This window comes from Perissodus microlepis, chromosome 10 (genome assembly GCF_051167445.1).
Source record: "Perissodus microlepis isolate ML-2025 ecotype Zambia chromosome 10, ASM5116744v1, whole genome shotgun sequence".
Classification (NCBI taxonomy): Eukaryota; Metazoa; Chordata; class Actinopteri; order Cichliformes; family Cichlidae; genus Perissodus; species Perissodus microlepis.
The window spans coordinates 29,505,903-29,531,888 of NC_140470.1; the positions used below are offsets into that span (position 1 = coordinate 29,505,903).

General features: G+C 39.4%; 2 protein-coding genes across 2 annotated transcripts; one reads left to right on the forward strand and one right to left on the reverse strand.

Moving 5' to 3' along the window:
- The first annotated feature begins 774 nt into the window (after positions 1 to 774).
- Positions 775 to 3,221, forward strand: LOC146379643 (heart- and neural crest derivatives-expressed protein 1-like). Its single transcript, XM_084940955.1, has 3 exons — positions 775 to 1,499; positions 2,184 to 2,230; positions 2,495 to 3,221. The coding sequence occupies exons 1-3, from the start codon at positions 1,016 to 1,018 to the stop codon at positions 2,570 to 2,572; spliced, it is 609 nt and encodes a 202-aa protein (XP_084797081.1). The 5' UTR covers positions 775 to 1,015; the 3' UTR covers positions 2,573 to 3,221.
- A 3,296-nt stretch (positions 3,222 to 6,517) lies between these two features.
- sap30l (sap30-like) lies at positions 6,518 to 13,223 on the reverse strand. The gene is made up of 4 exons (XM_084940956.1): positions 12,453 to 13,223; positions 10,247 to 10,369; positions 8,559 to 8,657; positions 6,518 to 7,039 (listed from the first exon to the last, which is right to left on the reverse strand). The coding sequence occupies exons 1-4, from the start codon at positions 12,636 to 12,638 to the stop codon at positions 6,911 to 6,913; spliced, it is 537 nt and encodes a 178-aa protein (XP_084797082.1). The 5' UTR covers positions 12,639 to 13,223; the 3' UTR covers positions 6,518 to 6,910.
- Between the last annotated feature and the right edge of the window lie 12,763 nt (positions 13,224 to 25,986).

Below are 25,986 nucleotides of genomic sequence, written 5' to 3' on the forward strand. Positions count from 1 at the left end.
AATAATTTCATGTTTTTAAAGCAACTAAATTGATGCGTGAGCACACCGGGGTAAAAACGGATAAAATGATGTCAATTTTACATTTTAGGCATAGTTCTACCTTTTTTATTCGCCCATTCTTTTAAATGTTTAGCTGAACAAAAAGATAAAGTCTGCTTTATTCGGATTATTTGGGATTATCATTAAAAACAGTTGAATTGTCTGAATTTCTGAGTTGGCAAATCTTATTTATTTTTATTTTTGAAATTTATACACACGTCTTTAAAAATTTACTTTTTATATATATATATTTTTAATTTGAATCTCTGACTCCATGTATTCCAACCTGGAGTTGTTAATTCAAATATAAATGTAGATAATACAGTGCTGCTGCAAATCAGTGGCAGAAATGATTAAGCGTGTATGCCTTAAGAGATGTCAGTGCGTAAGTTCGTGCGTAAACGCTTTCCAAAAGTAAAACAAGACTTTGAATCCTACAAAGATTTACAGATTTACAAAGTACATTCTTCTGCAACATTTTCGGATAGCCGATAGTTGCTCCTTGTGCAGGGTCTTGAAATTATGGTGCATGTTTTCAGAAGCCTATCCAGACTCTCCTCCCATCCTGGGCGCTGCCCTCCATTGGCTGACTCCTTTTCACGCAGATATCCAAGTCATATAAACCTGGGGCCTCACACCTTCACCAGGGTCAAATTTCTTGGTCAAGTCAGAGCTGCCTCGTTTGGAAACGATTTCAAGAAGGAAACGCAAGTGGAGCCCTGCTCATCGCCGAGATTTCTTCTGTGGAATTTAAAACGTTTTTCTCGGCCTGGGCTGAAGCCGCGTTCAGAATGAATACGATGTGAAGGCGGTGGTTGTTTTTGTTTGACTTGTTAATAAATCCAGAGGAAGACGTATTTAAATCTTGAATGATTTCTTTTGGCTGCGGATCCCCGAGCAAAGATCGTTTTGGGGCGGCAGCAGAGAGAGGCCGAAAGGAAACACGGCAACGACCATATTTGCAATCCCGCTCAGCATGAACCTCATCGGGGGCTACCAGCATCACCACCACCTGATGCACGAACCCTTCCCTTTCGTCCAGCGGTGTCACCAGGATGCACCGTACTTCCAGAGCTGGGTGGTGAATCACGGCGAAGTGCCCCCTGATTTCCAGATTCAGGCGCCCTACCCAGCCGCGGAGCTGGGAGCGCCCGGAACGACGCACGATGCCCGGCTGGAAGGGCTCCAGGCCGGGATGGGAAAGAGGAGAGCGTCGGGGCCGAAGAAGGAGCGCCGGAGGACGGAGAGCATCAACACAGCTTTCGCCGAACTCAGGGAGTGCATCCCCAACGTGCCGGCGGACACAAAACTGTCAAAAATCAAAACTTTACGCCTGGCGACCAGTTACATCGCTTATCTGATGGACGTCCTGGCCAAAGACTCCGGGGAGACGGAGGGCTTTAAGGCCGAAATTAAGAAATTTGAAAACCGGGATTTGAAACGAAAACGGGAGCTGGTAAGTTACGAGTGTCGAAGTGAAGTGCAACCCAACCCAAAGCATTTTTCTGGGATTCGGTAACATGTTAGTCAGTGTAAAAGCAGCTGTAGGCCTGAAAATGATGAACGCTGAACGAAACAATTCAGCATGACCTTTCGGATCGAAGTACCGTTAATGTTTAACCTCCAACCAAAGCCTTTATATCGCTTTATAATTATATCATTTTATTTCATCTCATTTTTCCTTCAAATAATTCCCAGTTATGAGTCCCAGTTGAAATATCGGCCAAAATATATTTTAAACCAACCTAACAAACAATTAAAAAAAAAACCCAAAAAAACATCTAACAGTTTGTGCCTGTAAACATTTATGACGTGTTAATTATAGTGAATGCATAATGTTTGCTAACAGTTTCTAATTGTAGATTTAGACTCAGATATTTAGGCTTGAATATGTGCACGATTAAAATATTTTTATGAATAACAAGGAACAGTTATTATTATTTGTTATTAATTATATAGCTCCTAATCATAGCCGACGAAAAGTAAATGTCCTTTCCTTATTAGATATACAATAAAATGTTGTTTTAGACAAATGATAAAGACTTTATCGTTTCTATGAATTTAAAAGATTACTAGTCAATATTGGGGTACGTGACAGGCAATGCCTGATGCTCCGACCCAGGAGCTGACTTACTGTCAATTAGTGAAATCCTGTGATGTCATCGCCCTGAATGCGTCACTAAAACCTCCAGTTTTCTTCAGATTACACGAGGACAAACTTAGACTCCAAATCCAGATTTATTTATAAAGCACATCTAAAACCAGAGTGCATCACATGACACAAAGATTGGAATACAGATAAATATGATGTGCGAAATAGCGCAAAAAGCTCAAATAAAATAAAAGCAAAGTGACCCTCAGCTCTCTGTCCTGCTGATTATGTTGTGGTGTTTTGGTCTCCATCCTCATTCTCATCCTCCTCCCCCTCCTCCCACAGACCGACGGCCTGCCGGAGTCCTTAGGAGCCGAGAAGAAGGTGAAAGGCCGGACTGGGTGGCCGCAGCAGGTCTGGGCTCTGGAGCTGAACCAGTGACCTCCACTTCTCCACCCGAAAAAAACTCCTCAGAGACTCTGGATTCAAATCAGATTTAAAATAAAACAAACCACTGAGTGAACCTAAGCACGTCGCTGTGGCCGTGCGGCGATGCGCAAAAAAAGAGCGAACTAAAGGACAACACGGGCATAAAAGGTGGAGGGCTCCAGGACAGACGTCTTCTTCTCTCGTGCCGTGGTTTCTAAACCGATTCACAGATCCGATTGTAGGTGTTTGATATTTGTGGTATTTCTGCTTTGTTGATGTTTTCCACCCCTGCGGACCAGATGTCGCGATGGAAGGTGTCAAAAACACATCTGTCTCCCCTTAAATGTGTGTTTACCTGACGCTGTCTTCCCAGTTAAAGGAAATGAAGAAAAAAATTAATAAATTATAAGAAGGTGGAAGAAATCTTCAGTATGAAGCCATTTAAAGTTAGATATGTTTAATTTGAATTTTGAGCTGCACAAGAATCATTTTTTTTATCTCGTTTCTGGCGTGATTTACATTTTTTTTTTCAGATCAGAGACACCGGTTTATTTCTCAGTGTTAATAATTTATAGAGTTTTGTTAAACCAGGAAGCAGTTATAACTTTCAGTTTTGCGCGTATTTTTTCTTCCTTTTTTCTTTAAAAAAATGAATATTTCATTTCTTACCCTAAACTTACTGTACTTAATTTACTTAATGCTGACACAAAAACGTGTACAAAATAGGAATAATTTACATGTCAAAAATAAAATTAAAATGTTAACTTTTAAATCATGGATCGAGAAAGTACTAAAAAAAATCGGACGATTTTTATAGATGTCTGGCTTCTAAAGATACAATCAAATAAACGGAAGCCGGAAGAAACACATCATGAAAGGGGGGACACGTTTTTGTTTATCACTGTTCCATCCCGCTGTATTATTTCATTTTCAGGTATTTTCGTCCACAGTAGGTTTTCCCAGCTCAATTATCTCCCAACAGACCCTCTGTGTGTGTGTGTGCGTGAACTCTCCGGGCTGTTGTTTCGCGTAGGAATCGTATTGAATTTACTGAATCTACCTCAAATACTCTACACGATGTCACTGTCCGCTGAGAGAAGACACCGACTGTTCAGTTAACGCAACTTTATTCACTCCGTCATGTAAAACTTAAAAAACAAAACAAAATCAAAAGACCCAATAGGATAAAAGTTTATTAATGTGCGCAGTGGTGATGGAAATGTGCATTAGATGTGAAATTATATATATTAGTTCCGTAAATAAATGATTATTTTAAGACACTAGCTGTGTTTGGTGAAAGTGTTTTTTTCCCCATCATGTTTAAAATTATTATCATTATTATTATTATTGTTATTTTTTTTTAGCCACGTAGGTGTTATACGCATTGCTTGGTCCCAAGTAAGAAAAAAAAACAACGAAAAACTAAAAAAAAACTAAATCTTGATATGGACAATAAAGTTTTTTTTTCGATCAGCAGGAATTTTTTTTTTACATTTATTTAAAATTTAATATTTCTAATTCCTTTTTTTTTTTTAATCTTACTTTTACTCATTTGTTTCCCAACTGAGTTTGTTTCACCAACACAAGTTATATGTAGGCCCACATCTAAATTATCCATTTGTTAATAGTTTTCTGGTATATTTTAAATCTACATATAATTTGAAATAACATAAAAAGCGCTATCATGTTAACCGGATGCTGTTCAACAAATTCATTACTTTGAAAATATAACGCTGTCCTTATCCTTTAAATAATTTCCACAGGTTGACAGTCTGCTGTTCTCCACAGTTTCCTTCATATTATTTATTTATTTATTTATTTATCATTCTTTTGCAAAAAGCTAAATAAAAGAACAGCGTGAAGTAAGTGTTGTTTCCAAATGTAAGAAAAAAAAAAATCAATGGACTGCTGTCGCGCTACAGTAGCAACAGTGACGCCTCGTGGTCGATGGGCGTCATTGTAAAAATACAGCATGAGGAAACTGCAACTTTTAACCAAGTAAAAGAAAACTTTTTCTTCATCTTCAAATATAGTGTGGAGGAAAACATGTAGGACAAAGTCAAGGCCTCTGAATCTCCAGTGTATTTTGTTTAAAAAAATAAAAAATAAAAATACAGTGCCAATATCTGTTAGAAAGCATTAAATGAAGAGCTCCAATACAGTTTAAACATCATAGTCCTAATAAACTTAAAATACTTTGATGCTAAAGTACTATAAGAACTTATCATATAGGATCATACATTAAACCACTGAAGCATAATGTGTATATAACTTTATTTAAAAATATTATCTCCAGCTGTCCAGCGATGCATTACTTACACGTTCTGCTTCATCTTTAGTGATAGAGCATAAGGTATTTCTAGATTGTACTTTTTAAAATAAGTGGCATGGAGTACAAAGTATAATCTTTACATAGAAAACACTTAAAGCACTTCGCTGGTTCTATTGTATAATTAGTCTGGTGTTATTGACCTCTGGTCACAACATGTTAAAAGAGCAGAGATGAGGCTTTTTCTTCTTCCTGTACAATACATTTATTTATATTAATAGGAGCAACAAGCAGTCATACTTAAATATGTTTCTTTTTCCTAATACAACAATTAGGTTAACGTGGCATGACCTACACATTAATAAAGATGGATGTTACCTACATGACACTAACAAACCTACAAGCAAAATTTAAAATGTGACACTTAAAAAAAGAGAGCGAGGGAGAGAAAAAAGGACAAACCTGACACAAATCGTGCGCACAATTATCCAAAGTGCACGTACGATCCGTGCCTCCGCCACCATAAAAGACAAAGAGGATGTGTCTGTAAAACAGCAAAGATGTCCGTCACCTGGAGGTTGCAGCAGTGCTTTAAAATTTTTTAAATAAACTTATAGGTCGTCAGCAGCGCGTTTGCTTTATCACATTAAGTGTTTTTAAACACATCAACAGGTGGTTAACGGTGGCTAGCAACCCAACAGCTCCCACTCATTTCCCATCACTTCAGGCAGCTTAAAAAAAACAGAAGGGAAAAAAAAGGAACTGAACAAAAGTTAAAAAAATAAACAAAGAGCCAAACGTATTATTTCTTCTGCTTTAAATGTAAATAACTGAGTCTATACAGAGAAAAAACATGTTGCTGTTTGATGCCGTTTTACTGCCAAATGAATCGTGCTAGACTGAAGCAGCCGCAGGTTCACCACTATGAAAAGGGTTTTTAAAATTTAAAATCTCACCCGCCGATACGGAAGAAGGGTATCCGCATGTAACACATATTCAAAATTGTGAATAAAAGAAGAACATTAATTTTTTTTCTCCCACTTTCACCAGGCTAACCTGTCAGCCCACTTTGGAGGAATGAAATTAAGAGCAGAGATTTTATCCGCTGTAAACACCGTCGGATGGCAGCACAACACAGCCCGACCATTCATGCGACCATTCCACTTAACGTGGAAGGAAAAAAAAGAAAATAGAAATGATATATGCAACCAGACACAACCTTTGAACAACTTGTGGAATTAAGGCTGAACTAAAGCTTACTTAAACTTAAACTGGGTTACAGAAATAAAGAAATCAGCATGTGTATGTTCACAGGTACAAAAGAAAAAGAAAAAAAAGAAACCACTAACAAATAGAAGGCTGAGTCGCAATGTATCACATCCTTACTCGGTTCTTCTTCCTTTAATGTTTTACACATTTATAATCATTATCTTCACCATTTGCAGCTTTTAAAGAGTGAACCTGAGCCTTAATGTTCTGGATGTGACTTCAGACCAGGGTGGCATTTCTTTTCCAACAGTCACGTATGAAGAAAGAAGGAAAAATCCCACTTATCATCGCATCATTCAGCTCCATCTCGCAGTCCCGTTTGGCACAAGCATTCCTCACTGTGAGCGTGTTTAACAGTCAACTTGGCAAAGAAAACCAAAATTACCAAAAGTTGTTTTGCTATCCTTTTGACTCTTAAGGCAGGATACTGCATTCAGCTAAGTCGCTTGAGTCGGACGCTGTTCTTTTGTACATATAGACACAGTTGTGTTACAGTATGACGACATAAAACTCTGCAGAGCGAGTCCTGGTAATCAGCAGTCTTTATGGTCCTGGCTTTCGTAAATCCTTGGAGAGGGCCAAGTCAAAAGGGAGAGACTGCATTTCTGTGAAGAGGGCCAAAAAGCCAAAATGAACTCATCTCACCCTGGATTTCTGTTTTGAGTCCTTTAAGGACAACAGCAGTTCATGTCCTGTTCTCAGAGGGGAGTAGGAGGGTGCAGAGGAGCTGTTACTGAAGTCCAGGTTTTGTCTGTAGCTACAGTTGTTGTTGTGGTGGTTGTAGCTGCCGCTGTGATTGTTGTGGGGGAAGTTTAGTCCAGCGGTTTGCCACCGTCCCCTTTCTGGTCCAAGCGGCTCTTGCTGCTCTTCACCATGTAAATAAAGTAGGTCAGCGTCTCCTTCTCGTTCACCGGAATATTACGGAAGTGACGGCTCACCGTCTGCAGAAGGGAGAGAAAGAGGGAAGCGGTTAAAAGAAAAGCGATGTACATCGTTTGTTTCAGGGTTGGTAAGAGAAAAGACAGACTGCATACCTGACTGCTGAAATCTTCCTTCACACCATTAAATCATTAAATTAAATCCCCAGAAAGAAATCTGGATCCAGATTAGTTTGTGATATTTGTAAATGAGAACATGGAGACACGGTTTGTCATTGTGAAAAATTAAACTTTCCCATATCTCGCACTGGTTTCCCAAGTTTTCCTAGAGCCAGATTTGGAGAAACTTTAAAAGTTGATCACTTCTAAGTTGGCCCCTCCTCTGATATGATGTTTATATGACTCAGTCACATGATAATGAGCAGCTTTTTTGGGAGTTATTATTTGAGAAATGCTCCATTCTTGTCCAAAAAATGAGAGCGACTTTATACTTCTTTAAAAAGCAACCCCGTGATTCCTCGTAATCAGCTTTGACTAATAAGTTGTTTAAAACTATGTAAACACATCTCTTACAAACATTAACTAAAGTCTCTACGCCGGTTCTACAGGCCAGAAAAGAAAAGTCCCCAGAAAAACTCTGCCTCACACCTAGCTGCTCACACCTGAAGAAACTTGGATTATATGATTAATAAACTGACTGACTTAAGAATATTTGATGATGCACAGGTGCCCTCTGGACACCTACAATCCTTGCTTTAAGAAGAGTTGGTTCTTTTAACCTCTTCTTGGTTATTCCTTTGCACAGAGGGCCAAGTGATGCATCAATCAAAAGCAAATGGAGTTGAATTTATAGCTCAGGGAATAAAAACATTTTACAGAGTGAAAACAACACTACAGTACAAAGCTGGCTCCAGTGAATTTATAATTACTGGAAATAGTCCTTGCGGTGTCTACACTGAAAGCATCGATCACCAAAAGCACCGGGCCTAAACTAAACCCTGAAAAATAGTCATTTGTGTTCTTTACCTCGACTTTTACAGAGCCAAACATCCTCTGCACAGCCTCTCACATTGCTATGGTTCTCCTGAACACGGCTGAACACAGGACAGCTGTAACTGGTTGTGGGGCTGTTGACTGGTGTTTTATTAATGATGTGGTAGGCTCATTAATAGGAGGGTTTGAATGTGACTAAAAGCCTGGGGAAACATCCAACTTACAGCCCAGTTTGATTTCATTCATTCCCATTGTTAGCCCAACACCACATGCGACCCCAGCTGACCCCATCTCAGGATGATCAGGAGCGCAAAGCACAGAAGGTAATTATAAGGACGAGGGCGGAGCTGGCTGCACCGAGTCCACCTGTCGATTTGGGAAATCAGTCTAACAATTTGCCATTACAGCTGAATGGGAGCGCCAACACTTCCTATATCACAGCATACACTAATGAGAGCAGCTCAGTGATCAACATTCCCAAAGAAATCTTTAAGGAGCACTTTAGTGAAAATTCAATATGAGAAAGAAAAATTAGTGAGATGTACTGGTACATAACCCCCTAAATGAAAAGGATCAGTTCTGCTGTTACCTCTGCCAGCTGAGCCTTATTGAGGCCGGGCCTGGTCTGGAGCTTGTAGTGTCGCTTGTAGCGTCTCAACGTGTTCACTTGCAGCTGGAAAAGGTCCACCTGAAATCACCAAGAGAAGCAGGGACTCAGTGAGTCGGTTCAAAGTGATGAGCTTTTTTTTTTTTTTTTTTTTTTTAAATCCTGCTTTCCATGGTTTATGCAAGGCTCCCAGTGGCTTCTGCCTCTTTTTCAGCTTTTAAAGGAGCTGAAACTTTAATGATGCACAGAGAGAAAGTGGGTCAATGCAGCATGAAAATACATGAAAACAAGTAAATCCGGAACAGATTTATTTTTCTTAAAGAAGGAAATTGTGGCAATCCAAACGTGGTCTGAGCTTAGTGCTGCCTTCTCAAATATGGCTGCACTGGGGAACAGAGAAACATCCACTGTGGGGTTTCAAGCAGTTTAAATGTATCATTACAGGCCACGAGGAGTGCTGTTGAGCACAATGAGAGGGGACTAACTGTGAACCCACAGCTCTCATTACTCAACCCAAAAGTTAATACAGGATAAATATTACCCATCCACACCAAGCTCTCTTCAACAGCACAAACTATCAACTGCATGCTGGGTAATGCTAGCTAGCCAGGTGGAATAACAACTAACGAGAGCAGAGATGTTCCAAAATAACTGAATTTTTATTATTTAATGTTATTCCATTTTTATAAAGGTAAAACTTATTTCGCTTTGGCTCAGAAAGCTCCACCCACACAGTGACAAGGAATCAGGTGAGGCAAAGAAAAAGGTGTCTTTACCCAGAGAGAAATAAAGTTTGTTTAAAGGTTCACTTTAAAACTGCTGCACAAACATTAACGAGCCATATGTAAGCATTTAATTTTGCTTAACAGAAGTGATTATTTTTTCAATTATAACTTTAAAAAGTTACTATATATTGTATGTGCTTCTGACAAAAAGGTAACACATTGTAAACAATATAGTGACATACACAAAGCCACTTGAATCTTAATGAAAACAGTGATACTAATTTGTGGTCACACCATCCAGCCTTATGTGAGTGATTAACACATTCACCTTAGATGGCAATCTTTGGTTTGCTCAGGGGAGCTAGCATACTCCTGCCAATCCCTTCCACTCTCTAACTGATGCCTAAAAAACTGGGAGTTTATAAACAATATTAAAGGGCTCCCTGCTTGCAAAGCTCAGTGTCAATCATGTTATTACATAAATGGAGCTGTTGAAGTCAAAAAGAGACAATCTGACTGAGGCAGCAAGACAGGGAAACGCCTCCATATGGCTGCAATGGAGCAGGAAGAATTGCTGCAAACACAGAGGGCAATGTTCATAAAGTATGCAAAGCAACATCTGGATAAACCAGAGTTCTTCTGGAGACGAGTGTTGATGTGGATAAATTATAACTGAGGTTTTTTTTGTTTTAATCAAGCTTAGAATGCTTGCAGAACTGACGTATACGTCGCAAAGTCAGTAAAGAAAGTGAAACTAAAACTAGTGCAGGGAAATCATCCAAAGCATTCCTCAAAGTTCACCATAGACTGCTTAGAGAAACAAAACAAGCCAAGCTTTTAAACATGAGGTACGTGGAAAACATCGAAAGCAAGGAAAGAAACTTGAATACTTGTACAACAGAGCTTCAGCATCATTATAATGATTAACGTTTCACTCGCTGTTACCTCGGGCACCTCCACATCATGATCTGGGGATTCCCCTCCATCATCGCTGGTCTTCCTCTTCCTCTTGTTGCGAACACTCTGAATGAAATTCTTGTGAAAGTCACAGATGTAGAGATGTCGCACCTGTGGGAAAAGATGGGAGAATTCCATTAATGCAAAGCTTTAGGTTCACCAGTCTCACTGGTCATTTCCAGATTGTTTAATACAGTTTTTCAAAATTATTCTCAAGCTTCTGCTTTAATGTCAACCAAAACAACACTTCTGTTTTTGCCGTTCTACTTTAAGCCTCTTGTTTGCAGCCACGCAGAAATCATCCAAAATGTGTCGCTCAAAACAGGAAGTGTCTCATTAAAGACCTCCACACTGAAACTGTGACTCTACGCTCTGCTCGTCTTCCATGTGTTGTCTCAGCTGAAAGCCTCTAATGCAACAATCCCTGTATCTTTGTGTGATCATAAGCACGCAACTCCTCAAGGCCACACTTTCACTCGAGTCCCTGCATGTCATGAATAAACTAGGAGAGCTAACACACAAACACAAATGAATAGAAGCTCATTCCCTGAGCTGACACGTGGGTGTAACAAATCACCAACATGCCCACGGCCACCACTTTGTAGGAAACACACAGGACACAAACGAGAGTGGACACAGTGAGGAGCAAAGCATGCAGAGTGGCTTAATGCAGCAACAACAGACACCTGTACACTCGTGGATATGACACTGCTGTGCATAACGGGGCAAAACTGGGGCCCGTAGGTTCTTCTTAATCTTTTTCAGTGTTGTGGACAAACTGCACAGCAGATCACACAAGGATGCTATGTAAACCTGCCATATGTTTGTGTTATTCAGCAGCTGCTGTAATGCCAACACCATTCATAAGCTGCTCATTCGCCAACTGTTTGAACCAAAGTGTTTCTCAAAGTGTGAGGGAATCTGACTAAAAGGAAGAATATACACAATCTCATTTCTGTAATGAAAATAAAAGAGTTTGCCATTGTTATTACTGGAATTTCGCTTTGATCCAGATTTGCTGTTTTTGTTAATAACTGATAAAACTTTCTCCAGCTTTTAAAGTGGGGCATACTCAAAAGCTTGACTGCGTTCTCTTCAAATGTGCCAATCTGCTGTTTTGTCACTCGGTTAGATAACCCTTTTTTGTTTGGTTTGAAAATGTGGCTCTGGGCTACAGAATGCTTTTGTTTTTGTTCCCAGACACAGTAAACAAAACCGGTGTTTGTGGAACTACAAGGCAGCCTGTCAGCCCCAACAATATTGAGTTTCAGTGGTCTTATTCCCAGACATCTTTGTGCAAAAAATTGACAAAACTGGGGCTGGGAACAGTTGCTCTCTCAAAGTATGAGGCCCTCACTATGGCCTGAGGCACTTTTACTTTAACGATGTCGTTGATATATTATGGACCCTACAATTTTTATTGATTATCCTGGTGCTGTAACAACAATTTCCTAATAATTTCAATAAAGTATCTTCCTATAATGTCTGCTCACTCCGAGTAAAGTGTGTCTGTTGCTAAATACTGTGAGATGTTATCATAACTGCCAGGACTGATAAAGCAAAATATGAAAAGAGAACTTCTAAAAAAGTCTCTGCTTCACGTCTCAACAAGTGTCTCTCACTGTGGGCTCACACAGACCACGTGATAACTGCTGGCACAATCAGCTGTAATAAATGCGTATCAGACAGCGCGTGCTATTAAATAACTGCCATAAAAGAAGCCAAGTCGCTGCAAAGCTCTTCAGCAGACACACAGTAGCGATGCGGTGTGGAGTTTAACTTTAACAATTGTCGACAGCCGGCATTAAAACTCGACTGTTGCTATAACTGGACTGACATTTAGCAACTCGTTAAGCTTCCCTGGCAACAGCCATTTTATGAGCAGCGGCGGGGGCGTGTTGGAGAAAACTGTTGCGACGACAGAAAGCTCTGAGTTCGGGACACTGCTATCCCACACTACGCTCAAGTAACAAGGACAGCTAACGTTAGCATGACAGCTAAATCTCTCAGCAAGCAGGATCACCACAGTCTGCTAACTTTACCTCCAGCAGGACCGGAAAGCTCTGTGGTCACAATAACTGACGCTAACCGGCTAACTAGCATTAGCTGACAGCTGTTCAGATTCCACTAACTTTCAGCCACCCCCGCACTCTGTTCAGGACTTTAAAATACGCAATAACATTCTTTGTCTTACACTCTTGTCGATGTCCAGTTTGAGCTTCTTCTGTGATATGCTCTTCTGGATTCTCTTGCTGAAGGAGGCGTTTCCAGCAGACCGGCCGCAGCGTTCTCCGTCCTCAATCAGGCAGCAGCTCTGACCGTAAAACGGCGGAGCAGGCGGTCCGTCGTGGCTATCTTCCTCTGTGCTGAACCCATTCATTCTGTACTTGTGGCGATGTGCCTGCTTTAACCTCAACGATTAAAAAAGGAGCGCCAACAAAAAACAAACAGCGTCAGGTGGGACACTTAGTCTCCTGTTCACCCGTTGCCCTTTTATGAAAGACAATTCTGGCAACGTTAGCTAGCGAGCTACCTTGGCTAAGTGGCTACAGCGTAAATTTAACAGCCCCTGATGTTTTGATGCCGACTTGCAAGTTATTTAAAAACACGATCGCTCCCGTAGGTTGAAGACATATTCGTATATATCTCCGGCAGACTGGCGCCGTCAGTCTCCGCTTACACTGGCTAGCTCCTGTGCTAGCAGTGCAGCAAGGTGGATGAGCTGCCGCTGATGCAGGAATTCCTTCGGTGAGACCGCCGCAGTTCGTCCCTGTAACCAGCCGTCGCTTCTGCGCGTACGACAACAACCTATCTGCAACTCCGAGCTATAAAAACACTGGCGGCTACAGCTTTCTAACCAACTTTGACTAAATTACACATTTAACGACGTGCACCTCTAACGATTACGGCACTCTTTCAGAAGAGCTCCTACAATGGAACATGCTCTGTCTATGGGGCGGAAGTTCCCATACTGAGCGCCCATTGGCTCATTTCGTACAAAGGCGGGCTTAATGTACAAAAAGTGACATTTCCATTGGCTCTAACCAACTTCAATTTTGCAGCCCAGTTCTTCCTGTATCGTTCGGCGTCAGATGTTTTCTACTATGAATCGGAGTTAAAGGTGGCGTTGCTGCCAGTTAAAGGGGCTTTTGACGACACGGCACACTTTCGAAATCAGTTTTTCTTTCGTAATGTTAAAGTTTTATTGATTTTTGACGAGTCACCACTTCTATCACACGAAGTGAGTGTATGCGAAATTGAAGGGGGAACCCCACTTTCGTTAAGTCTGGCTTTGAATCGTTTGCGTTCTTTGAATTCGTGATACGAAGGAGACATTGTTACTAATTTGCATATCGTCACAGTTACTCGTTTACCGCTTCAAACAAACCCTCGAAGGTCAATATTAAAAGACTGGTTTGTAGCGGTGTGCTCTCGGGAGCTTAAACAGCATTTAAGCTACATGAGGACAGAGTGAGGACAGCATTGTTCGCATCAACACGGTGCAGTTCCACATTTGACCGCTGGAGGGAGACAAAACCTCACAAATGAATAAAAACCTGAGGAACAACAGACTCCTTCACATGCCTTGATTTGGACTACATAGGCCAAAGGTTTTGACTGCTCATCATTCATCATTTTAGTAACATCTCAAGTAATATAACTCTGACTTGACTGTCAAGGATATAAAGCCATTTAAGTGACTAAAAATGTTGGGTTTTATAGTTCAATGGCCAATGGTGTTTTCTTTATTTCTAGCCATCCATTTTTCTTCGTGGGGTACTGGAGCCTAACCCTGCTGTCACAGGGTGAAAGCCAGGGTACACCCTGGAGAGGTCGCCAGTCTGTCACAGGGCTAACACAGAGAGTCAGGTGTTCACGTTCATATTCAGATCTATTTAGAATCACCAATTAATCTAACCTATTCAGCCAAACCACATACATGTTTGTATGGAAAGAGACTGGAGTAACTGGTGATGACACATGCAAATGCTTGAAAGGCCCCAGCTGACAGGTGAATTGCAGCCCACAATTTTTTTTGCTGTGAGGCATCAGTGCTGCCCACCATTCTTTATCTGTAACTGATATCCTCAAATGTTCACATGCAATTCATTGTGGTTTTCTTTTGCAAAAAGGAGTTGTGTCAAGCGTGGGCTAGTTTCAATTCAGCTTTATTTATATAGTACCAAATCACAGCAACAGTCACTTCAAGTTACTTTCTAAGGTATACTGACTTTTTCTTCAAGTACAGGTCATTCCCAGATCCTAACTTTATCCTAACTTTTAATCCAACTCTGTCATGACATCTGTTGTGCCATATTGACATCATTTTCCAAATGCCACACCACATTTTGGACCGCTGTAAAGTCCATTGTTATCTTCAATTAAAAGCTGAAAATTACTGAAAAAAACTGTTGTTCAGAGTCTGCTCTTAACGTATTTATGTCACAAGATCATAACATGGTTATTACGCTTCATCCATATGTAACTGTTGATCAGTGCTGTTGGCTGTACCTAGGTCTAGGTTAATGACAAGAAGTGAGGTTGTGTCTTCCAAGTTGTTGAATTCTCTTCAATTGGACTTAACATCTGTGGACGCTGCTGATACCTTAAAAAAGAACCTTAGCACCCCCCTGTGCAGGATTGTCTTTAATAAGTTTTATCCATTTATATTGTTTCAGTTGTGGCACATTATGACTATTGCTTTAGATAAGAGCTATAAAAGCACATTTTACTTACAATTACACAATGAAATGTCAGCATAAGTGTGTAGTTATATTTTCTAAAATATTATTCTTGTAGAAACGACTTGGATGTGTTTGACAGTAGATTAAATTGTGCTTAAGGCAACTGCAGAGCAAGAAGAAATTCAGATTCTTTAGCAAAAAGAAGAAGCAAAATCAATTGTACTCATTCACTAAAAGGGAAAACCATTATTTAGCAGGAAAAAACTTTATTCAGCCTTATATTAGTATTTTATAATGTGTTATTGCATTATTGATTCTGTTTTAATATTGTAGTCACCGGTGCAAATTAGATACGTGCTTCTAGGAATTTATATATATATATATATATATATATATATATATATATATATATATATATATATATATATATATATATATATATATATATATATATATATATATATATATATATATGTATGTAATTCTCATAATATTATGAACTTGTACAGGTATCGTGTAATAAACCTTTATGTGGCTGTCGACTAAAACTAGTTGAGTAAAATAAAGTCCAATAATTGTAGTATGTGCACCTTTGAAGTAAAGTTGAGTGCAAAGAAGAAGAAAAATCAAACTCTATAGCCGCCACACAACATCATGAAAAGTCTGTGCACATTTTTGGGGCCATTTTATGCCCTTTGCTGGTCAATATGATAAGAAAAGATAAATACACATTAAAGTATGCTTTCAGTCCGTCTATTGCTTCAACCTAACCTCAGCCCCACATTCAAAACCAGTTTCACCAGGTCTGGTGTGGAAGAACTTTACTTACCTGCACAGAGCCTCTGATCACAACCTTATTCATCACCTTCAGGTTAAACTGGAACACCAACCATGATCCAGACCTTGCTGCCAACAAGAGCTGCAGACCTGACTAATCGTGCTGTAGCTGAGCGTGGACAAATAACTGCAGCTGGTTCCCAAAATGATAACAGGCTGGGCTGGCCACACTGGGAGCTGTTAATGCTGTAAATGTGAATCTGTTTGTACTCCGTTGCTTTGCTGATGATGTTCTTTGTTGTCATATGTCTAATGTGATATTTACTCTCATGTGCAAACATCCCGCATGAAGAGGTAGGAAATGACTGAGAGAAGGGGCGCCATATCTAAAATATGAAAAGGAGTAAAAACAACTGAATTTTCTCTTTTGTTAGAAAAGCGGCAGATGACAGAGCGCCAAAACATTAGCAGCTTTTTCACTTTGCAGTTTAGAGGTTTATATCATCAGGGAACTGGCTCTCAGAGGCAATAACATGTAAAGTGGTCTCTCAGTGTATTCAACGTTGTCCCGACACCTCTCTATCCGAGCCGGTGTGACAAGTTGAGCGTTATATGACATCCCACGAGACGCGTGAAAGTGGGCACGCCGTGGAGCAGCGTTCAGTGAATAACTGCTGCCTAAAAGCTATCCCAGCTTCTGCGTTGACAGATGAAATGATTATGAAGTTAAGATTTTGTGTGTGTTTTAACATCATCAGTCACAGAGATGATTAAAGTCATTAAAGAAAAAAAAAAGCACGGTAAGAGAGGCAAAACACAAAAGCTCAGGGCCGGGGAAGATACCCAGCGATTTATTTAGAGAGGAGATGATTATGGTTTGAATGAGTCACTTCTCCTTGAGTTAAGCAAATACAGGGATTACAAAGAAAGAGAAAAATCTGTGCCAAATCCATTCAGGATTTGGAGTTGGAAGTAGGTAAAGTTTTGATATACAGACTGAAAGGTATTACCAAGGAGTTCAGTAAAGATCGGGTAAATTAAAACATCTGTCTTTAAAAGCAAAAAAATTTTTTTTTCAAGTGCTGTTTGAAGATGGAGGAAACTAGCACATCTACTCAGATTTTTCAGTATCACTGTAGGTGCAAGGGCAAATTTCAAAACTCTTTTTAAACATTTATCAAAGAAGATTGGATTTTATCGATTTCACAAGAAGGAAAATTAATGCTGCTGACATCCACAACCCATCTATAAATGTCAAATATGCTTACACCCCGACATCTATTCACTTTAATATCAGCTCAGCCTCATAACAAAATGTGAAACAGGCACAAAAAGACATATTTACTTTGTTTGTGCACAGAAACACGAGCTTCTGCTTGTTTTTGCCTAGATTTAACAAGTAGCTTTATTTTATTCAACCCCAACCCCAGCTACAGCTGCTTAGCAGATCTGCATGTTGTAATGCCACTAGAGGGCAGTGTCAAAAATATCTGGAAAGTCAGTTATGTGGGCTACTTTTGTTTGTGTTTGTGCTATTGCTGCTCCTTTGGGTTAGGAAAAGGCAAAAGTGAAAACATACAAAGATTTTCTTTGTAATGAAGCAAAACAGTGGAAATCTCCCACTGCAGCCACTCGATGCTTCTCATCTGTGCTTCTTCAGGTGTTTTTCTTTTCAGCCAATCAGCATTCTACCTAGCCAAAAAGATCTACATTGCTACACAGATTGCTCCAAAGGATACACATGCATTACCAGTAGTATTGATGAATAAACCCAACCAGACAGCAAGTGTAAATACCATGACATTAGTACTGTCATTTCTTGTTTACTGTTACTACAGCTAATATTAGCAAAGGAAGTAGCATCAAGCTGCATCCACAGGGAGAAATTTGCTCACTGTGCTTCACTTTGGGATCTGCCTACTTCAAGTCAGTAGTGGGTTTTTTTCATGTTCTTTGCTCATAATCGCTTGAAGTCTCCAAATGTGCTTGACTTTCTATGGTCTCAGGTCAGTGTTGCTGCAAATCGCTTCCTTTGAGGATGGAGCTTTACTCCCAGGACTAGTGTTTCTAGTAAATCAAGACCAATAAATTGTATTTATCAAGTTATTAAGTTCTGTATGGCATGCTAATGTCTATTGTAGACAGTGCTGTAAAATTATCACCATGAATCCAGGTTGTTTCTGATTTAACCTTGATGAAAGCAATGTCAAAAGATCATAAAACTACGGGAGGACAAGCTGCTTTACTCTGCCCTGTAATAACTAATCTTTAGTCCATATGTGGACACAGTAATGAAGAGAAATAAATGAAGAGAGAATGCATTCGCCGTCTCCTAATGTGGTCTTTAATGCTTTATTAATTTCAAAGTACTACATTCTGGTATTCTAGGGCAAATGCCAGTTGGACCCAATGGTACTTGCCATACAGCATAAGGCCCACTAGAGTCTGTTTTTTAGTCAGAGACATTCACGTGTAGGTCACTGTCGGTCATTTTCTTGGTCTCTACCAGTACTTAACCTGTTCCTCTTTGAACAAAGGTGCAGATACCAGTAATTCAGATAAGTTAAGAGTGTTCTATGGCCCTCTCCAGCTCTCCTAAAACCTCCACCATGCTCTTAAGGCTGTGCTCCAAGACACAGCAAACCATCTGGCAAATGCAGATACAGATGTGCTATCCTGGAGAAGTTGGACTACCTGTGCAACCTCGGTAGGGTCCAAGTATCACCTCATGCTACCAGCAGTGACACTGATTCTAGCCAAATGGAAAACTAGTGAAAAGTCAGAAAAGATAAAGAAGGAAACAAATTTCAGTGTCCTCCACCTGTTGTCTTTTGTTGCCCCTCTACTGCACCTGTTGTTAATTTCATTAACGCCAAAGCAGCTTAAACTAATTAACAACCCTGTCTGCTACTTAAATGACCAGATCAGTATTCCAGAAGTTTAATTGACTTCATCTTGTACCCTGATTAAAAAGTGTTCCTTTAATTTTTTTGAGCAGTGTATTTCTGTTACTATTCCTGAACTGCGTAGACAGTTTTGAAAGAGCATTACGAAACCTCAGACTGTATGAAAGGAGCACACAGATCAGTAGATTACGTGACTGCTTCACCAATTTTGCTGCTAATGCATGACCTGTTATCAAATCAAACATGCTCTTAGGGGTATTGGGAACTGCAAGATTTACATATAAGATTGAATTATTCAATTAAGATTATCCTACAGATAATACAGTGTTTATGCCTCAGGTGCTCTTCTGGATGTTTTTGTCACAAAGATTTATATTTCTTTCTCCGGTGTCTGCTATAGAGCGGTGACTGGACAACATAAATCATTTGAACTACACCACGTTGGGAAAAGCAGGTTCCTTCAGGTGGTAACAGGTTGCTGACAAAATGAACAAATGGGCAAGTTGTTGGCACAATTTTGAACAATCTTGGTTTTATTCAGGCTCAAGGTTTTATCTGTCTGTTGCTCTTCACTCATCCGCTTGTATTTGGGGGGAAAAATCCAACCTGTTATTCAGTGGTGACTCACAGAAACACCTTCCTGAGTCAGATGTTCTCTCAGAGCAGCTGCAGTCATATCTCACTCTTGTGGCTACAGGAGGGTAAATTATTTAAATCGGAAAAAGATTGGAAAAAAGGTGCATTTTCTCTCCTCATATTTTCTAACACTATCTGTTTTCAAGAATTAATTTGTCTACATGCATGAACTCGTAGATGTCCATACATGGCAATAAAATGATGCGTCAGAAAGTCATGGGCTTTAAAATAAAATAGTTGCAGCATCTTTCACACATGACTGTTTCCCCCCTATACCTTTGCATTCCCTTTAGCAAATGTAGCACAGTACTTTATGAAAACCACAGCCCAGAAAAGCACCTGCTTCTCCAGCAGATGTGACTGAAAGCCAATTATCCCGCCTGTCACAGAGGGGAATGGAAAATTTCCACCACTGTCTCATTTTCTGACACTCTGTGGAATGTGAAAGGACAAACAGGTCTGCTCTGTGTAGACACTATTTCTAGATGGGGATCTGATAAACTGTCTCCGTATTATGACTCAGTGCTTATAAAAACCTGGAACACAGTCTGCATTTGTTTCAGTTGTGTCTCCTGAATTAAAAAATATTTTAGAGAACTGCACTTCTGGGACTTCTACATAAAGCAAGAAAAAAGACATATTAACCACATTATATTACAGCATTTGTTCTTAAAGTCTACGTAATTCATTACAAATTGCTTTTTAACACTGCTGACTTGCTCGGGCACAAATAAAAGCTTACACATCAATATACACATTTTCTTGTTACCACTTACTTACAAGTAGCATTTATTTACATAACTTGAAAATTCTACTTGCTTACTTACAGATCGGTATAGAAGACAAAAATTCAGAGCCCAACACATAAAATCTTGCTAGTTCTTGTGACGAAAGTACTAGCAATAAAGTTGTTCAACATGCTGCAAGTGTTTTTGTGAGTTTTTCCTACTCGGAAGTTGGGAAAGTAATGCCGTAAATAACTACTCACTGACTAAAATCTGCACTTAGTATAATTTGGTAAGGCTTACAGATGAATAAATTTGGGCACATCTAACTTGCCGGACGCTTTGTTACACAGAACCCTCTGAGAAGTCGTGCTCTGAAACCAGTTAGAAAAGAGCAGTCATACATACAGAAACATATCTTACAGGCTGCTACCTGAATCATCCATCACATAAATTTCAACCAGTCAGATAAGAATCAATAAGATCACTGATAGCAGAGGGCTCCAAAGAAAAGAACAACCTACAGTCTATGCCAGAAAATCACTGTCTCAAATAACAGGATAAGTTATTAGTGCTAATTGTGATTTCAGTGCTAACTAGCTAGCAGTGGTAGCTTTAGGTCATGTGCCAGTGCTATTTATGCTTATATAAACTTTCATCTTCAGTGCAGTAAGATGACTAACAAGTTGCAGTCTGCTTCGGTCCAGTACAGGATAACTACCCTATCAAAATGCATGCACTGTGTACATAATATTCACAGTACAGCACATTAACGTGAGAATCCAAATTGACACACAGCTGGTTAAAAGGGTAAGCATCTGTCTGTTGTTTCACCCTAAACCCACCATGTTGATTCTCAAAAGACGTTAAAGCATGTATGGTTTGGCTACAGAGCTTGAAGGATGATCAGATGGATTTGCTCAGATAGCGTTTGTACTGAGTCATTCTCAGTGGATGGTTGAAGACTGCTTTGGTTTATTGTCGTTTTGTAAAAGCCAGACATTTTGAAGTTATCTGAATGCAAACTTTTCTCCTATTTTGTGGAATCCATCCTTCCTATCTTGGTGATGCTTTCTGTGCAATCCTGTTCCCTTTTTGTTTGTGGCTTTAGTGATTATGGCCAGAGAGCTTAACTTTTAGTCTGTGTACAAAATGACTGGCTTATGCAGCTGTTGCTTTATGTACTCTATGAACAAACATTTAGACCCTGTTTTTATGTGGACCAGTTCAAACTACATGTTTGAACTGTGGGTTTAGCTTTGGCTTGACAGCGAGCAGATGTGCACTTTAATCTGAAAGTGTTCTTGGCTTTCCAGATTCTGCTTTGTAAGCATAATGAACTTTCTTCTTAAATCCTTAATATGTTGAATCTGTGGTTGTGTAGTGAGTCAGGGAAATGATCAAACTTGTGGAAAGTCATCAGCTTGCAGTTTCTATTCACACTCTGAGTGTTATGTTTTATGCTTTGCCAAAGGTTTTGTGCTCCAACAAACATTTTCCCTTATTCTGGCAGATTAGACATCCACTCAAGTTGAAGTTCAATGAAACTGCAATTGAACTATTTAATCATGGTAGTAAAGACAGAGAAACCCTGACAAGAAAACAAAATTTAAAAACAAAAAATTAACACCGAGTCAGTGCAGCTGCACTCATGGTTAAGGACAGCTTCTTTATTATTACATTGGCAAAAGGAAAAAAAACCATTTGACTTATTTAGATTCCAGTAATCATGAAAATAAGAGAAAAAAAAACTCTTGGAAGTTTGAAACCTTGAGAAATAATAATGATGATAATACTTTGTGCCCTAAACTCTTTGCTTTGAATGGTATTGAAAATACCTTTCAATAATGTATGAATAAAATAAGTATATAAAACAGAGAGAAAAGTGGCAACATTAAAGAAAGAACACAATTATTTCCTTAGAAAAACTAAGGAAATACAAGGACGTGTGAATCCATTAACAGTTGGTGACTGCAGAAATAAACTTGTCAAAATTCATTTTCTTCAACTGAAATCATCACATCTCAGTCATAATGTGTCGTCTAAACCTGCTGACATTTCACTCTTTTGTCAAATGAAATTATTGCGATTGTGACCATAACGAATAAAGAAGCCTCTAGATTGTGTCATTAATTAGTGCAGATTCTGACAGCTGACAGCGTGTCTGCATGCAGACTTTATGGATTAGAGGATGCCAATTTATTTATTTTTTACATTGATAGAAAAGACCAGGAGATAAATGACAATTAAGGATATTTCATATCTGCGTGGCTATGAGTGAGACCAAACAATTTCACGTGAACTTGCTGTGTCCAGACCGTATCCTGGTCTTTCAGATCATTTCAAGGCACCTGCAGAGTGAGGCTGATAAATCTGGGTACAACATCAAGTTTGACATGTAATCTTGCTGCTGCAATGCGGGACTGAATTTCTTGTTTCACTGCTGTCCTCTTGGCTTGTCATGATAACAGCTGAAGGATCCATCATACAAACGTTTCAGTGCCACAACTCGGCAAGATTTTCTTCTCCATGCTACAATATTTTATGTTCTTGGGTTTGTTTTGTTTTTTCAAAAATTATGTTGATCAATTTGTCATTTCATGCTTTACCACTACTGGTTGGAACTGTGAAAAATGAAACCATTAAGGAAATGTCAAAACTTGAATTTGCTTGAATGGCCACCTGAGTCTGGTTCCCAAAGTGAAAAAATCACCATAGACTGTCAGCTTTACAGCAGAAATAAATAGGTTTACAACCCAGTAGAAAGAAAAGACCTTTTCTCTATAACTAATTCCATCTATGTAATAGATACTTGAATAATTAATTCTATTAAGGCTGAAAGTAATGGATTTTAGATGTGTGCCTGCCATACAAGCGGCTTTTACTGGTGACTGCTTATTAGCTAATTAGAGTCATCGAGCTGGATTTCTTGGCTCTGATGTTGGCCCATCCAAAAGTTTATGCTCTGATTTTGGTGAATTAAATTTTAGTGTTTCATAATTGTTATCCCTAATAAGCAGCTATATATATTTGCCATGACACCTGTTAATCAAGTTTGTTAGCTGTTTTTAAACCCCTTGTATTTTACATTAGAAGAGCAGTTTTGGAGCTAAGGGTACGACCATGATTCTTCCACACAGCCTGAAATCACACAGATTGTGATTACTTTAACTAAAGAACATAAACTTCTGAGATTTGGAATGTAATAAAAAAGACTAAGATCAGTTCTAATGATCATATTACTGCCAGATACCACACTCAACTGTTTTCTCAGTTTAGGATGAAAATAGGTTGGTGAAATTTGGCAGTATCACCATCATCAGAGAGAAATCATTAATGAGAGAGCCATGTCCTTTTCTAATATCTCTGCCACAGTCATTTGTTTTCTTGAGATCCAGTGACTAGAGTCAACAGAAAAGTAAATAATCTTTCCATTTCCACATTGATGCTTTCAGGTTATATCTGCAGTTAACATACATTTTGGAATATTCTCAAACCATGAAGGAATGCAAGTTACTCAGGAAATAAATATTTATTTGCTTTTGGAATAAAAATGCTCTGATATGTTTTCCAGCAGCGGCCTTCACTTTGAGTTGTGATACTTTAAGAAAAAGAAATTTTGCTCTGACTGTTAGCTTTATCACTCATAAGGATATACAGGCCCTGTATTGATTCATATACTGAGCATCAATATTGGTTTGGAACTTGCCGACCCCTGTGCTGCTCAAAATGCCAGGCATAATAAAGTATAAATTTCAATAAACATCAAGTTTTGCCGGAGCAGCACAGGTCGGGGCTCTTCAATCAAATGAGTGCCAAACTCAGTAGACTCAATAATTAATTCTAGGTCTCTTTCTGTTATCCTTACTGTTTACTATTTTCTGCTAAACTAAAGAATGATGCATACAACCTGTGAAATCAGACACCCTTGCCAAGCAGAGCGGCACTTTGACTTATTGCTTTCTGACCTTTCATGGCATTTGGAAAGGGCAACTGCAGACATGTGACGCATACACATATGCAAATTGATAATGTTAGCTGATGGCAGCAGCAGGCTGTATCAGTGATTCCAGTAGCTTCCTCTGTGCCTTCATCATGCTCCTCAATGTCTGAACTATAATCAGAACTCCATCAGCATGGTCTGAGTGAAAAGACACAGAAGTCCCAGCGCTCTTTAGGGGAAAAAAAGACCAGTTGCATTTTTTATGTGACTGAAATTTTAATGGCTTAGACCTCCGACCCCTCCCTCATTAAACATTTGTCTCCAGTCAAAGTTAATTTCAGATGCTAAATCACTGAATCCCCCATTGCATATATGCTAATTTCTAAGAGCATCACCCTTGACCTCCGCTGACATTTTCATTGCATAAGCAGACATGAAGGGCATTAGAGAGATTCCAATAAATATTAAGTGCTCTTCTGTACTTACATACACACTACAAAGCAGTGTAAATGCCCAGACCTCCCCCACCCCAACCAACTCCCCCGGCTCTTCTGGGAGGCCCATATAGGAGTTCCTAAACTAGTTGAGACAACCTCTCTCCAGTAGGTACTGGGTCTGCTTTGCAGCCTTCTCCCAGTAAGATGTGCCTAAAACACTCAACTGAGGAGGTGCCCAGGAGACATCCTAGTCAGATGACCAAACTACCTCAGATGTCTCCTTTTGATGCGATGAAGTAGCCATTCTTTCAGTCAGTACCTACAGCTCCTGACCATAAATGTGGTTGGAAATCAAGATAACCAGTAAATCGACATCCTTACTTTCATGTTCCATTCTCCACTGAGACAAGAGACAGGTACTGTGTCTGTCAGACACTGCTTCAGGCTTGGAAGTGCTAATTCTTATCCTAGTACTCGGCTTCAAACCAAACCAAACCAAACCTGACACCCTTCACCCCATTGCTGAAATTCTGTCCATGCAAATTATGAGTCAGTGACAAAGAGTAGGCCCTATGAAGTCCAGAAAACACAGAATGAGTCCGACTTACTGCCAGCAATAAGACCCAAACTCTCACTATGGTTGTGTCTGTTTGCAGTAATCGTCGTAATCCCCCTGCTTCTGACACACCCCACCGCAGGAAGAATGCAGTCGAGTACCTCATCCGAGTCCACGAGCTCACATGCTCAAGGATTGTCTAGTGTTCCACAAAAAGAATGAAAATCTCATTGTTCCTTCTGAATCTGAGGTTTGACTAATGAATGGACTTTAACATCACAATTAAGCAATAATTTATTATTAAAAAAAAAAAAAAGACTTAAATGTAACAATAGAGCAGTAAGAGTTTTGGAAAAAGGCTATTCCAATTAATTTGCCATTTCAGTGTCAAGTTGTATGAGATTTTTCCCTTTTGAAGAGAAGAAACATGCTGCTTTTGTACAGGTGTCATATTAAAAGAGTGTGTCAGAGATTGTATCATTGGATTAATAACGCTGAAAGTTTGACTCTAAACACTGAGTGACTGAAAACATGAGAGAAAACATGTTTACTTCATTAACAATATTCCAAAAATGATCTTTTTCCAACATAAGCAAGTGTACTTTCTGCATGTACCCAGCCACACATGGAGCTCAGAATGAGAACCCAGTCTCTGCCCCAGTGTGCACACCCTGTAGCATTTTGTACGCTTCCTGTGTCTTCCTCAGTCAGGGTCAGATCGCCCTCCTGTTTCCCTGCTGTCTGACATCTAAGAGCATCTTTTCACTCATTTCTCAGCCAGTCTATTCCTGCTCTTCACGGACAACTCCTACTCATGTCACAGCTTTAGCATCAATTTGAAAGATGCAGACTAAAAAAAAAAAATCAAAGTAATTAGCAGGATGTCTCACAAGAGGAAATGTGCCATCATCCACTCAGATCTCAAATTATTTTCATTTGTTCTATTTTAGTGGAGGAGAGCTTGTGCTTTAAATGTGTGATTTTCTTTAAATGTGTACAAGTGAATTATGCACATCTATTGACAAAGTTAATGCTGAACGAATTAATGCAGATGCAATCTTTG